At 40.4% G+C, this 14,055-nt stretch overlaps 1 protein-coding gene across 19 annotated transcripts in view; it reads left to right on the top strand.

Annotated features, from left to right (window-relative positions):
• Positions 1 to 14,055, top strand: part of LOC103390782 (adhesion G protein-coupled receptor L3) — a 197,581-nt gene that overhangs the window by 105,028 nt on the left and 78,498 nt on the right. For 9 of the 19 annotated variants that reach the window (XM_025058097.1, XM_025057978.1, XM_025058165.1 and 6 more), the window contains exons 6-7: positions 8,480 to 8,494; positions 11,857 to 12,666. In XM_025058097.1, the coding sequence (XP_024913865.1) occupies positions 8,480 to 8,494; positions 11,857 to 12,666 (825 nt within the window). The remainder of the gene's footprint in view (positions 1 to 8,479; positions 8,495 to 11,856; positions 12,667 to 14,055) is intronic. The other 10 variants (XM_017034884.2, XM_008326847.3, XM_017034886.2 and 7 more) reach the window with 2 other exon arrangements.

Raw genomic sequence — 14,055 nt, 5'->3', positions numbered from 1 at the left:
TTGTCGATTAGCCCGAGTCCTGAGACAAACTGGAGGATTGGAGTGTTTAATTAGAGAAGCAGCCTCCCGTAACTCAAAGTCACAGTCAGTGATGGACTCTGGACTCTGTATTCTGCTGACAAAGTCGGCCTGACACTCTTTTTCTTTTCCAAGTCCACCATTTTATTCATTAATACTCAATCACTGGTCATTTAAGTGCTGTGACTAATTCCACCCACCTACAACCCAAAAGACCATCCTCTGTGTGGCTCCCTCTATCTGCCAAATCCTGCCCCCTCCACCCCTCCCCCCGTTCACAATACTGCTGTCGATGCAGAAAGGTAGGATCAGACCTGACAGTATGTATAATAGCAGAGTGTGAAAAATCAATAGACACATGTCTGAGACTCAGTATTGATTTTATTCATATTCAATTTGATGGATGTGTCAGTTGTAATTGACAAAAATCTTTTGATAAATGAATACCAGTAGATTATAGTGTTGTTTTGTCATTAAACAGGAGCTACTGTCTGAATAATGATACTGGCCACACAGACACGGCCATTGGATTTCTAGTAAGACCCCCCATCAACTAATCATATAGCAGCACATTACTAATGCAAAAAGACTATAGATTTCCATGTGAGGAAAGGTCCAACAGAAGAGCTGCAGCAGCAGACGACACTGACAGGTGCCACACCTGTCTGCTAAAACCAGGGAACTGAAGCTGTAATTCACATAGGTTGAAAACAGATCATATCAGAATAGAAACCTCTGGCCTACTCTGATAGGTCGTGATGATGGGTTTAAAGCCTAGTACAAACAAGATAAAAGTATGCTCAAAAAGACTAAGGCAACATTGTTGTTTGGTTCAACAACATGAATGGACTTTCAAACTTGTTCCTTAGACATGACAGTAAGCTTATTGAACTTATTAATGTTCTGCAGTCACTAGATTTCACTAGACTAGATTTACTTTGGGATGTTGTGAGAGATATAAAAAACAACTACTGACTAATAAAATGCATTATAACTTTTTTTACTGTCTTCTGCCTATAGCCGTCTCTTGTTTGTTCCAGTACAGTTAATGCATGTTCCTCCATCTCGCCTCAGGCAGAAACCAATGGGCTGACCCTTTATAATGACTCATAAACATGACACCGCATCAATGGCCGACTTGTGCCTCCGTCCTCTCACCTTCCCTTCCCACCATTCTTCAGCCAGATGCAATTCTATTCTCTTAGTGCCCCATTAAAACCCTTTCCCCTGCTCGCTCGTTCTCTCTCGCCATGTAACTTTCACTTTAACAGCTCCTCTCAAAGGTCGGACTCATGAGAGGTCAGCACAACTACACTGACCTCTTATGAGACCTCGCTTCAGCCCACCTCGGCGTTTATGCTCAGCAGTTTTGTAGCTTGAGTTCTTCAGCTTGTCGCACCGGAGCAGACAGTTCAGTCTGCTCTTGCATCTGCTGTTTTGAAAGTGTTTTTGCATCTACCTTCCTGCTAAGTTTTCAGAATTGACAGATTTGGTTCAGACAAGCAGTCAATTCTGTTGTCCCAAAAAAAACCAAAAAAAAACAGAAGGTAGCAGATAATTGAACGCCCTTTTCAAAACTGACACTCGTGAGTCGGTGTGTGGCAGAGAAGCTGCGGGGAAAGTGACTGACAGATGAGCGGAACAGAACACAAACCAAAGGAAAAACATCCCCACAGTGTGTTGCTGAACACCAAGCACTGGTTTTTCCCACTGTTTTCATCAAATGTAAACAAGGTAAAAACCTGTTTGCACAGCAGGACTTAACTGTCAGCTTGGAACCTGGCACAAACCTGAGTCTATGCGCGCAGGACCACAACATGTGTCTGGTTCTCTTCCTCCAAGTCACCTAATTAGTTTTTAATACATCCTGCTAACATTACCTCACCAACTGCATCCGGGGGAGGACTAATCGAATGATAGGAGAGATTGTTTTGGCTGGTTTTACCTCAGCACCTGCTACCCGTCTCTGTCCTTCTGTGTTGGCAAGTGTAGCCATGAAATTGATGCTCCACACATGGCTCTCATGTACAATGTTGCTCAGGCATAATATGGTGTGATTACGGCGCCTGTTATCCACCTGTCACACCTAAGGTGTACACCACCTGTGAGACCACCACTTCACATCTTTATTTTAGCCTCAGAATCCTGGGGAAACTTTCTCTTTGACAAAAGTTTTAGTACTACATCTATGAAGCAGATTGCTTGGAAGTCCAGTGTCTTTTTTTTTTTTTTTTTGTCCTTGAGAGCTTCAATCCACGTTCATCAGTTCTAGTGTAGGAGTCTGGGTGATGACAGCCGATACATCACACGGCCACACCCCCCTCCTCGCTGCCTGCTGAAATGCCAGTGAGCATTAGCTCGCTTGTTCAGGCAGCGTTTTTTTTCTCCCGCTGTCTCTCGTACCTGAGTGACCACTTCCCCCCATGTGTGAAAAACAGGCCGTAATGCCATCTCATCAGTCAGAGACAGCTGACCAAGCTGCAACCCACACTGCAAGCACTGAGGGAGATGACTTTCATATCTCACTCTCCAGATTTACATTGTTACCAAGGTCCTGGATCTGCAGAGATTGATCCCGTCCTGTCACAACACATTACTTCACAGCTCCGCTTTGAATAGGACTCCTGTCTTTGAAGAGCTTTTTCTCTTTTCATGGCATTGTCCGGCAGAAATCACAGTCATCCTTTATATTTCAGAGACAAGGCTTCAAAAGCTGAACAGTTTCCTCCTCTTCCTGAAGCCACTGATTGGGTGTGCCGATGTCAGTGTTTGATTGACAGCTTAGTCAGCTGTCTCCAGCACTGCAGAAGAAAAGAAGAATTCCTTCTTTCCAACTCTTTCAAAGAATAAATGACATGATATGTATTATTATGAGTATTATTGCTGTAATTATTTCATGATCATTTTGAAGCAGTTTTTTGTTGCAAAATTGAAAATTGAAACGTATGACAACATAGTATGTTATGATTTCACATCATGAGAGTGAGAGAGTCAGAAACACTAAAACATTTCACCATAGTATTTTGAGTATTCTAAACTCCCAGAATGCATTTGTGAAGGCTTCAACTTTATGTCAGATATCCAACTTTTCTTACACCAGCCTCACTGAGGGCAGGGCAGTAAGTCGACAAATCACAATCATTGACTGACACAGATTTTGAGGGATGGTATAGTTGTTAATATAGTTGAGGACACTTCACTGAGGTTTTATAAGCAGCTCCTGATACATTCCTACACAGTGATTTCACAGAAATGACTGAAATCACCACCAACTTTGTGAAGAGAAATTTTACTCTTGCATATATTGTCATTTGGATAAGTTACAAATAAAAACAGTGAAACAGAAAACCACTTTATTATTTCATGTTTTTTTCTGTAGATTTATCATGAGTGATCATGATTAATTGCAAGATTTATCACTACATGATGTCCACACTTTCACTTTACAGTGTGAATGAGTGGTCTGTGGTTGCACACTGCAGTCATGTTTACTATGAGAATGGCAATTGTTGTGAGAGGATTCACAGCATTTTCTCCCAGTTGTGAGGAGGTGCTAATTGCCCAGGGACATGGTGATTACAAGTGTTGATAAATGGCGATACGACAGGGGTGAATGTGAACACGTGGAAACTGTTTCCCACCATTTATAGCAAAATATTGGACTGCAATCCATTTGGATCTCATTATTGTGCTGCTGTTCTGCTCTTCAACACAGACTACGCACAGAATCATCCTTGTTTTTCTACATTTATTGACCAGGCTGCTGAAGACCCCGGTCTACTTTAGAAAATAATGTACTGTTGAGCTGAACAAGCATATTGACACTGTTTATAAACACTTTTACACACGTTTAAATACGACAACAAGCAAGATTCTTCTCTTGATGCTTTCTTCACCAGTTTCCCACACAGTCTTGCACATGTCTGAGTGACTCAATGAGATGCCAAGTGTCGGGGATAAGGCACTAATTAGAGATTGGTCTCTTCAGGGGGCCTCTCTCGTTAATGATCACCCCACTAATCAAAGCTCCTTTTCCATTGTCTTTTTTCCCCTGCTGTCTTTCTTTTTTCAAGCTCCACCATGTCCAGCCACACTCCAGACGGAAAACCTTTACTCTTTCCTCCCAGACATGTCTCCATTTACCTGCATCATTTTGAAAGTCCTTAGAAAACAAGGCCTATGCACTTAGGTTATTTCTGCACCTGTTGCTAGGTTTTCCAAAAAAAAAGTTTGAGTTAGCCTGCACAGGACACATTCCCACACTGTTCCATGGCCCTGTCACTCCACAAGACAAGCACGCACTGGCATGTGCACACTTATTGTGTTCCTGATTGTCAAGGTTAGGAGACATCTTAGCTGCGTCCCAACAGAAGGAGGATGCAAAGGAGGCGTGAGGAGGGTTGCTGAATGAGAAGCAAGAAGTGGGAGCACAAGTGGTTGCACGGAAACAAGGAGTGTTGAGAAATGGAAACTACAATATAATGACGGCACAGGCCACTCACCAGCACCAGCCGAGGAAAATAATGGTGGGGGTGAAATGAGAGAGATGAACAGAGGATTTGGTGAAAGAGAGATGGTTGTCGATGTGTCCTCCCCCATTCTTAGGCACATGCTATTCAAAGCCCCCTAATTTGTGTCATTAATTTAAAAGCTGATGGGATGGAGTTAAGAGGTTTTGCTCTCTGCAACTCCTTGGATGTGAGAGAAAGATAGAGGAAAGAGAGGAATGAGGGGTGGGTGTTGGGAGGATGGGTCTTTGCAAAAAAAAAAAAACGGCAGCCATTCTGCCATGAATCTCTATTAGGGTGCTAATGATACCATTCTGATACCTCTCAACCATTAGTGTGAAATTGGGAAGCATTAATTATTCAAATGAAAATCCATACAGCTGCCGCTCACATGACAGTGTTCCTGCTTCCATTAAGTAAAGGTCCACGCCGTTAGCCAACCTCTGAGTGTCTTCTGTAGGAATGTCACCGGAATTAGCATGCAGCTTGTCACCTCCGGTAGAAACTAATAAAACGAAATGATACAAAAAAATAATACAAAATGACAAAATGTAGCACAGATAGCAGTATGTATTGGCCTTCATATTAAATGCATTTTATATCCTCCTGACTACAAGTAATTAAAGTGAATTCAAATTCATTCCATGTGTCCTCTGTGGAGGACATTCTTATCCACCCACTGTGTACAACTGAATGAACTCCTTTTGCTATATACAGGACCTTTAGGGCTTTTCAATGATCTATTCATCCATCTGTGAAGGGGTGGGGCTCGGGTACCTTATAAAGATTTGGAGGACAAACAAAGTGCAGATTACCTGCATCAGCTTGACCAATTGGAGAGACAGTGACATCAGCCATGTAGTTTACCTCACCTTCCATGAACCACAGAGCAGCCAATTTAGTTTACTTTATTTAAATACAAACAAGTATGTGTTCTCTGATTTTATACGTATATGTGTTAAATCTCAAATCCTTATTATATTAAGTTCCTTGAAAACAAATGAGAAATATTGAGGCGCTTAAACGCAGACATGAATAAAAAACAAACAATAAAACCATTAGACTTCTAATTCATGCCTGATCACACGCCTAAATCAAAATTAAAAAATGCGATTGGGTAAATACATCTGCCTGCTCTGGTTCCTTCTCTTTTTTTGTTTGCATTGAAACACTGATCCAGCAGAAGCTAAATGATGAACATTGTTCTTATATCAGGAGACAGACTTCACTGATCATCCATCAAATTAATTGTTCTATTTTATGAGCTGACAGCTGATCCAACTCTAGTAGCTGATATTTAAAAAAAATCATCAGGCCATTCACTGAGAGAAAACCTTGATGAGGTTTTGGTTTGTTTCCAAATTCTCTCATCGTCTGGACTGCTTTGAAATATATGAATGGTTATTCACAGACAATGGGCATTTTTATTTTCTTCATCATTTAATTTTTTAAAGTTCAGCTAAACCCATCAATCTGTCTGTGCCATCAACTCCTCTGGATGTTGTATACCAGAAAAGACACTGAAGGGCACACTTCAGTTGGAAAGTACACTGGAGGTTCTTTCATACACTGTAGAAGAGAAAAGAAAAAAGTGCATTTTAATCCTTACATACTTTTGATATGGGCATAAAATAAAAAGAATAAGCATGTTCCTCTGTTGGACCCAGGACCAAATTCTATCAGGGTCAGGACAGTGGTTGGTGTGATGAAAGGGAGAAGTCTTTCACATGAATCGATTCTCCGCCCCAGTCTGCTTCAAAGGGCTGTATCCTCTAGTATGTGTGACACAGTATCCTACGCTTGTTTGGTGGTTGTACTTCTGAGTCTGAGCTACTGCACAGCATATACACTGGAGTGAAACAGGAGTAGACCTAACATGAACAAATTGATTGGAGCGCTCTCTCGCAGGTGACCTTGCACTTGTGTCAGCAGCACGCTGCGGTCAAGCGAGCGTGGCCAGATGCTGAGCTGTGGCCTGGGGAGTGGCATGTCTTTCTTGTCAGGGATTTCATCCACATCTTCTACTCCATTTTCACACTAGCTCCCCCTGGCAATTTTGTGTCGTATACCACTTCTCACATCTCTGCCGCTAATGCCTTTCTCTATAGATCATTAGCCTTCTCTCTCCTCTCCACTGTTAGTGATCGTTCAGTCAGAAATGCTACGCCTCCCCTGTGCTCCGTGTCGTGTGGCCGCTGCTCATAGAAAGGGCGAAGAGGCTTCGATCTGAGAAGTTGGACTGTTTACTTTGATTTGATCCATGGATCCACATTTGGTTTGGGGCCAATGGAAAATTTGAGTTGCCTGTACTGGTGTTCCAGCGTTAGCCTGCAGCTATTGTTGCTCAGTCCTGCGTTGGACTTATAGTTTTCCAATGACAGCTGGAGTGTTTGTTGTTGATGAGGTGCTGTGTTGGGCCTGGGCACAATTTTATGATCTGACAAACACAGGCTACATGCTGAAAGCTTTGTTTTTTCCCCCTCCTCTGCTCTTTGGCCCCCACCTGACCCTCTGCTGCCAGCGTCACTGTCGCCGCAGGTTTGCATTGGCTTCCTGCCTTGCGTATATATTGTTCTCCTCTAACTTCTCATCTGTCTAAACTTCACCCCCGCCCACCCTGACCTCCTAGCTGACTGTGATGTGCTCTCCCATTTGGAGAAGAGGAGTCTTGTAAGCCCTGGTAACAGAGGTTAATCCTCTTTTATTAGAACCGGGATTACTGGAGGGAAAGGGACAGGAACAGGCTCCTCATGCGGATCCTAACCTCCACTAGAAATAGAAGAGACCAGTAAAATACCCCGACTGACAAAACAGAGCTGTCTGTCAGGTCTGTGAAGAGAGGTGTAATAAAGTCGTTTTGGAACGGGGCTTTGTATTAATACTGTATGGAATTGGTCGATTTATTAGTTTTATTTATGCAAACTTTACTGACAAATCTATTTTCCATGCACATTCAGCAGCAGATCTTCATGTTTTTTGTTTTTTTTTTTATTTTATTTATGAAAAAGAGTCACAGGCAAATAATTCAGTTTATGTTGTCAATTATCTTTTTTTATTTTTAAAATGTTTATCATTGTTTTTATCAGACAAAAAGTCGCACAGTAAGAAAGATTTGCAGGGAACTTTACTGACAAATCTATTTTCCATGCACATTCAGCAGCAGATCTTCATGTTTTTTGTTTTTTTTTTTGGTTGATGTTACATCAAAAAAGAAGTCCATATGAAGCAGGAATAGCACCTTTTCTGAAAGTTGTTTTGCACAAGATGCAGGTAGTACAAGCTGCGGTGTCCATCTGAAGTGGTGAAAGCTGAAGTGTAACTAAACAAAAACCCCTCAAATCCAGCCGTAGGTCATGGTGGAAGTCTGTATCTCAGCACTCTATCAAGGTTTATCTAAAGATTTTAACTTTTCATCTGGTTCTCAGTTCCCCGGTGTCAAAAGATGTCAATAGAAGCAGGTTTCCAGCCTGGTTGTTCCATAATGGATGTACACTATCAAGCTATAGGCGGTCTCCAGTTTGTTTTGATCATAAATGATAAAACATTATCAGTTTGAAGCCACTGGCTCACGCTGGGTAAACTGCAGCTGTGTGTGTCTTTTTGTTTGTTTGGTTGGTTTTTTTGTTTTTTGTAACCGCTGTTTCAGAGGTTTCTATGGCTCGGAGTGAAAATCACTTTTTGTGCATCTTCTTCACATTCATCTCCCAAACAGTATTGTACAGTTTAAGACCTGATTAATCTGTCTTCTTTCTTCGACAGGCTCATGCGATGCCGTGCTTCTTTTTTTTCCCCTCACCTCTTTTTTTGGTGTAATAAAATGTCTCTATTCTACTAACACTCTTTTGCACTGTTTTGTGACTGTTGTTCAGTAAAGACAGTTGTGTCTGTGACATTATTAATCTATTCTTTATTTGTTTTCTCTGTCTTTCTTTCTCCCCCATGCCTAAAAATAGAAGTGGAACAAAAAGGTAACTAAATACCAACAACTTTTTTTTTCTTTTCATTTTCACCTCCATACATATTCTGCCTTCATTTCCCTGGTGATGGGTTGTTTGAGCAGGTATTTGGACATTTTGTCATTTCACGCTCACTGTGCTCTTCACTGGTGAGGTTTCACATGTCATTCATGGGGAAGAAGAAATTGTTGCTGTTACATATATGTGTTAAAAAAAGTTAAAAAATATGTGTATATATATATATAGTTTAAGTTGTGTACATGTTGCATCAACCAAAACAATACAGAATATACAGTCATTTTAATTACATTTTGTAAGAATCTATTTGTTTTTATCCAGGTCATAACCAGTGATTATTCCATCTCTGCTTTATTGGCAAGATCATAATAAGCACAGGGTTATATTGGCAGATCGATAGCTCGTCCAATGAGCTGTCAGCATTTTTGATGATAGCACTATCATGATCACGGGTTATAACCTTCAGGGACACGGGAGCCAATACTGGCTCACATCATGTAGTCATATTCTACCCGGTAACCTGATCAGCAGCCTCACGGCGGGCGTTGTTTTTGTGGACTAACCTTCATGTTTCGTGACTGCACAAAGATCTCCATTGTCAGACATTAAATACAATCCTGGATTGGAGTCAAAGATGTTAATATGATCATTAAACAAGAGTCAGGAGTTGTGTTTTAATAGCTGCGTAGTATACAGTATGTCTCCTTTCGTAGAAGTCGTTAATGATGACGCGTCACTGGAAACTGTGGCGAAAGGAGAATAAAGAATGAAGGTGAAAACGCTCTGCTGATGTGGGAACTTTTTTCAATTCCCCATGAAAGACATGTTTCCCTTTATGTCCCTTTATGGCTCAAATGTTTGAATCATCTTTCATCTCTGCTTATGCACACTCAGAGACATTTTGACAACCTCTGCAGAGGTCCGTAGGCTGCTAGCACAAAGCTCACCTTCCCCGACCTTGCACCTCGGGCACATCTCGTCCTCTCCGCCCTGCAGAAATAAAAAACACAAAAACAAAGACCTCTCAGCATTTAGTAGAGCAACTGCCGAGATGTGTGCCGAGGTGCTATGTCCACGGTAGGTATCCTGGCAGATTTTCCACCTGCAGGAAGAAAACATGTTTAATCTTAAGAGATTACATGGGAGAAGAGCCGGTGTTTTCTCTGTTCCATTCTTTCTTCTGCTCCTTGGAGGGCTCAGCTCATCGTCTCGGCAGCAAGGACCTGTCACTGCTGTGGCAGGGTCCTTGCCCATTACGCTGAAAGGAGCTCATGCACACACACGCACACACACACACACACACATAATCTGTGTATTCTGTGCAGAAAACTGCACACTGTCTAAACTATTTATTAGAGTAGAACAGAATGATGTCCAAAGATGTTATTTTATCAACTGTTTCTAAACATTTCTATTTAATGATTACATATTTAAGATTATGCTTTTTATTGATTATTTTCAGTTTTAATTTCAAGGGGGAATGTATTTTATATGTATAATGTTAGTATTAGATTATTGTCAGTTTATCATGAGTATTGTATATGAATTTATTTTAAAATACTATTAATGTGTATAATGTAAACAATATAATGGACTCTCTTTGTAATTTTAATGTTTCTTTCATTTCTTTTCATGCCAACATAACTAAAATATATACAGTAGCAACAAAGTCAAGTAACCAAAAAGTCATAAAATTGAAGACAAAAGAAGAAGAAAATTATCAATAATTCTATTGTAATTTTTTTTAAAAACAGGTAAAAAATTCTGCCTTTGTAATATGTATTTCTATTAGAGAAAAACGATGTGAAGGGCTACAGGACCTCTGTTTTTCTGTAAATTTAATCAGACAAAATATGGTTATATTACTAATTTTGTGAACCAATATTTTTGTTTGTATGTTTAACTACTGTATCTATTTAGACAGGACCAATAACTAATTCCCTCAGGGAAAATGTTTAATTAGTTATTATTTAAGTCATCAATTTAGTTTAAATTTTATTTTAATCATTCAGTCATTGTTCTAATTTTATATGAGTAATAAATGAAACAGACACGCCCAACGTTTACTCCCTGATTGATGAAAAGAAGCTAATGCTAAATGTTCCCGGACTTTGAGGACAGACAACATTGTCATTTGTTTTCTTCTACAGGTCAGTGCACACTGACACTGAAACTGCCCGACAAAAAACAGGATAAAATAAAAAGAAATTATATAAACTGCTCGCCCTCACACTAAGTGAATGTATGAACAGTGTAATGTAACGTTAGGTGAATGCATTGTATGTTGTTTATGATTGTTTAATAATGGGTAAAAAAAAATAAAAAATGTAAAAAATAAAATGTTAAAAAGACATTTCCTCAGTTCCAGAATCATAGGAACAACAACTACAAAGTTATAAATGTAACCGAAATATATATAGAAATAAAATATGGTGGATTCATTAAAGAACCATGTCACTTACTCCTAGTCGTCATGTTTTCCATAAGTAAATTTGAATTCCCACAATAGGATGTCCCCTGGACCACTCCTGACCTGCTGCAGCTGCACTGCCTTCAGTCCAGCCTTATCAGATTTGAGTACAAAGCAGTTCAGTAATAATTGCTTTACCGTGGGTGGTGTTGTAAATCATCATCAACCTTAGATGTCATGTGGATGGAATAATTGACAGGCAGTCGTTACAGACAAGATGCAATTAGAGTAATTTATTTTTCCTCTTTTTGTTTTCTTTTCCCTCCAGTGCCGCCTTGGACAATAATTATAGCAATGCTAATGATTAAGATCTTATTTTTACTCTTGCTCTGTGTCTTATTCCAATAACAAGGCTATTCACACTGTAATGAAAGAGGGAGGTAAGCTGCAGGGCGTTCAAGTTGGAGGCGGGCAGCATCAACTCGTGTTATTTCTATTTTATTTTTTTTTTACTTTAATGTCATTAGCCGTATCCATTAATTTAATTTATTCATCAGTCTCCATTCATGCAGATGTGAATTCTTTCCGTGATATCACGACTGTTTGCTTAAATAATTACAGGTGCCTGGAAAATGAGGTAAGAACAGTAATAAGAGGAACTTCTATAATGTGAACTGTGCAACACGGTTTGGAACCATTAAAACAGTGGCCCATATGTGTGCTTATCAGGAGTGATGTGTTTGTTTCCCAGCCACTTGATTGTGAAATCTGAGAAGTAATCATGTCAACTTATTCCTTATATTAATTCAATGGAAAACAGAAAAAGGAATTCTTGGAATGACTTGGGATCCTTGGGCCCTTAGAACACTTTGTTTCAGCTGTTGTGTTTAATTCAAGCCTGTAATACCTGACAATGTAACTCTGTACTTGTTTTTCCCCTATTTTGGCTCCTCAGTTTTCCTGTGCCCAGGGCTTCTACGCAGGGTGTACCAGAGCGAGCACCTCTTCGAGTCGGACCATCAGTCTGGAGCCTGGTGCAAAGACCCTCTTCAGGCCTCCGATAAGATCTACTACATGCCGTGGACACCATATCGCACAGATACTTTGACTGAGTATTCGTCGAAAGAAGACTTCATCGCAGGAAGGCCGACCACCACCTACAAACTCCCACATCGTGTCGATGGCACAGGGTTCGTGGTCTACGATGGGGCGCTCTTTTTCAACAAGGAGCGCACACGCAACATTGTCAAGTTTGACCTTCGTACTCGCATTAAGAGCGGCGAGGCCATCATCGCCAACGCCAACTACCACGATACATCACCGTACCGTTGGGGAGGGAAATCAGACATCGACCTGGCTGTGGACGAGAACGGCCTGTGGGTCATCTATGCCACTGAGCAGAACAACGGGCGCATCGTCATCAGTCAGCTCAATCCCTACACACTGCGTGTCGAAGGCACCTGGGACACGGCTTATGATAAACGATCGGCGTCCAACGCCTTCATGATCTGTGGAATCCTGTACGTGGTGAAGTCAGTGTACGAGGATGATGACAACGAAGCCACGGGGAATAAGATCGACTACATCTACAACACAGAGCTGAGTAAAGATGGCTTTCTTGACATTCCCTTCCCCAACTCCTACCAGTACATTGCTGCTGTGGATTATAATCCCAGAGACAACCTGCTGTACGTGTGGAACAATTACCATGTGGTGAAGTACTCACTGGACTTTGGAGCACTGGACAACAGACTTGGTAAGAAAACATTTTTTGTTTGTTTTGAGTCAGTTTAGGAGTATTGGATGGTATGGTGATTTGAATGAATACAATTAGACTAAGAAGTTGGAAGTGTTTGTTTCTGAACTATGTGTAATGTTCCTTAAGGCTTGTGGTGCTAATGGTTAGTTTGAGGATTTGTGTCCTTCAAAGCTCATCCTAAAACTTTGCAATGAAAGGCTAAACTATTCTGAAAATGTATTATCAAATATATAATCACCTGTTTATGTTAGCATCTCTATGAAATTAATAATAATTGGATCCTCGCTGCTAATTCATTCAGGAATATCCTCAGTTATATACTGAGATTCCATTGAAAGCATTGTTTGAAAATCCTTTGTGATGATGATTTTGAATTCCAGAAATGGCAGCTCTACACAATATGTTTTACAGTATTTTTGCAGTTTGGTTATGGTCTAATATCAGTTGGATGCAGTTTGGAGACAAGTATAAGATAAAGCGAAGCAGTTTTCAAAAACTGAGTTTCAATTAAATTCTCAGTTCACACTCTTTGTGTTTTCTTCCAGGAATCATTCTCTTCTCTCTCTCTCTGTTGAAAACACTGAAACATCTTTGAAAAGTCTAATTTCTCCACTCCACTGTTCTTTTTATAAATTGGTGCTTTGGGGGAGAAAAAAAATAACCTGTTTTGGCACAACAGAGTAATTCTTTGTGCTATCTCATCAACAGCTCTAGTCAAAAATGTCACAAGTTATTTGACTGTGAAGTCCCAGCCTCGCCTTTCTCTTCCCGAGCTTTCTCTACCTGCTGCTCGCCGCACTTTAATTTGTTTCCCTCAGTTGGCTGTTAGTCTGTGCCGAGCCCTGCTTCGACACTTCATATAATACAGAATATTTATTCATTGAGCGGCTGTTCTTGCGGTGTTTGGCTGTGGCGATAGGCAGCTTCAAATAATAGAACTTGGTAGGTTTTTTGGGGAGAAAACGTGTTGTTCTGTGCTTTCAGGATTAAACGTTCGATTATCATTTTGTGAAGGACGCACAATGATAACACACTTCCTTTTTTTATTATTAAAATGTGGAACATATTTCTGTACATTTGTAGTGAGCTGTGTTGGATTTGTGCACGGTTTGGCTTTTGTTGTGCAGAGCAGGACGACTTCCAGGCCGTGAGTCTGCTGCGTGAATATAGATAGTAAAATGTTGCATTAAATGGATTGATGGAGTCTGAGAACAAATATAAATGTCAAATAAGGGAATGAAAGGATGATTGAATGGACTCCGGAGTCATAAACATTTTCAACAACAACTATAGGAGGAAGAAAACATTGGGTCATGGGAATTCGGATTAGAGTACGCTGTTGGATATAGTGCAGTTTTCTTAATATCGTCTTAAAAGGAGCTAACA

The sequence above is a fragment of the Cynoglossus semilaevis genome, chromosome 1 (assembly GCF_000523025.1).
Source record: "Cynoglossus semilaevis isolate Cse_v1.0 chromosome 1, Cse_v1.0, whole genome shotgun sequence".
NCBI classification, from domain to species: Eukaryota; Metazoa; Chordata; class Actinopteri; order Pleuronectiformes; family Cynoglossidae; genus Cynoglossus; species Cynoglossus semilaevis.
This window is presented reverse-complemented; position numbering and strand designations above follow the sequence as displayed.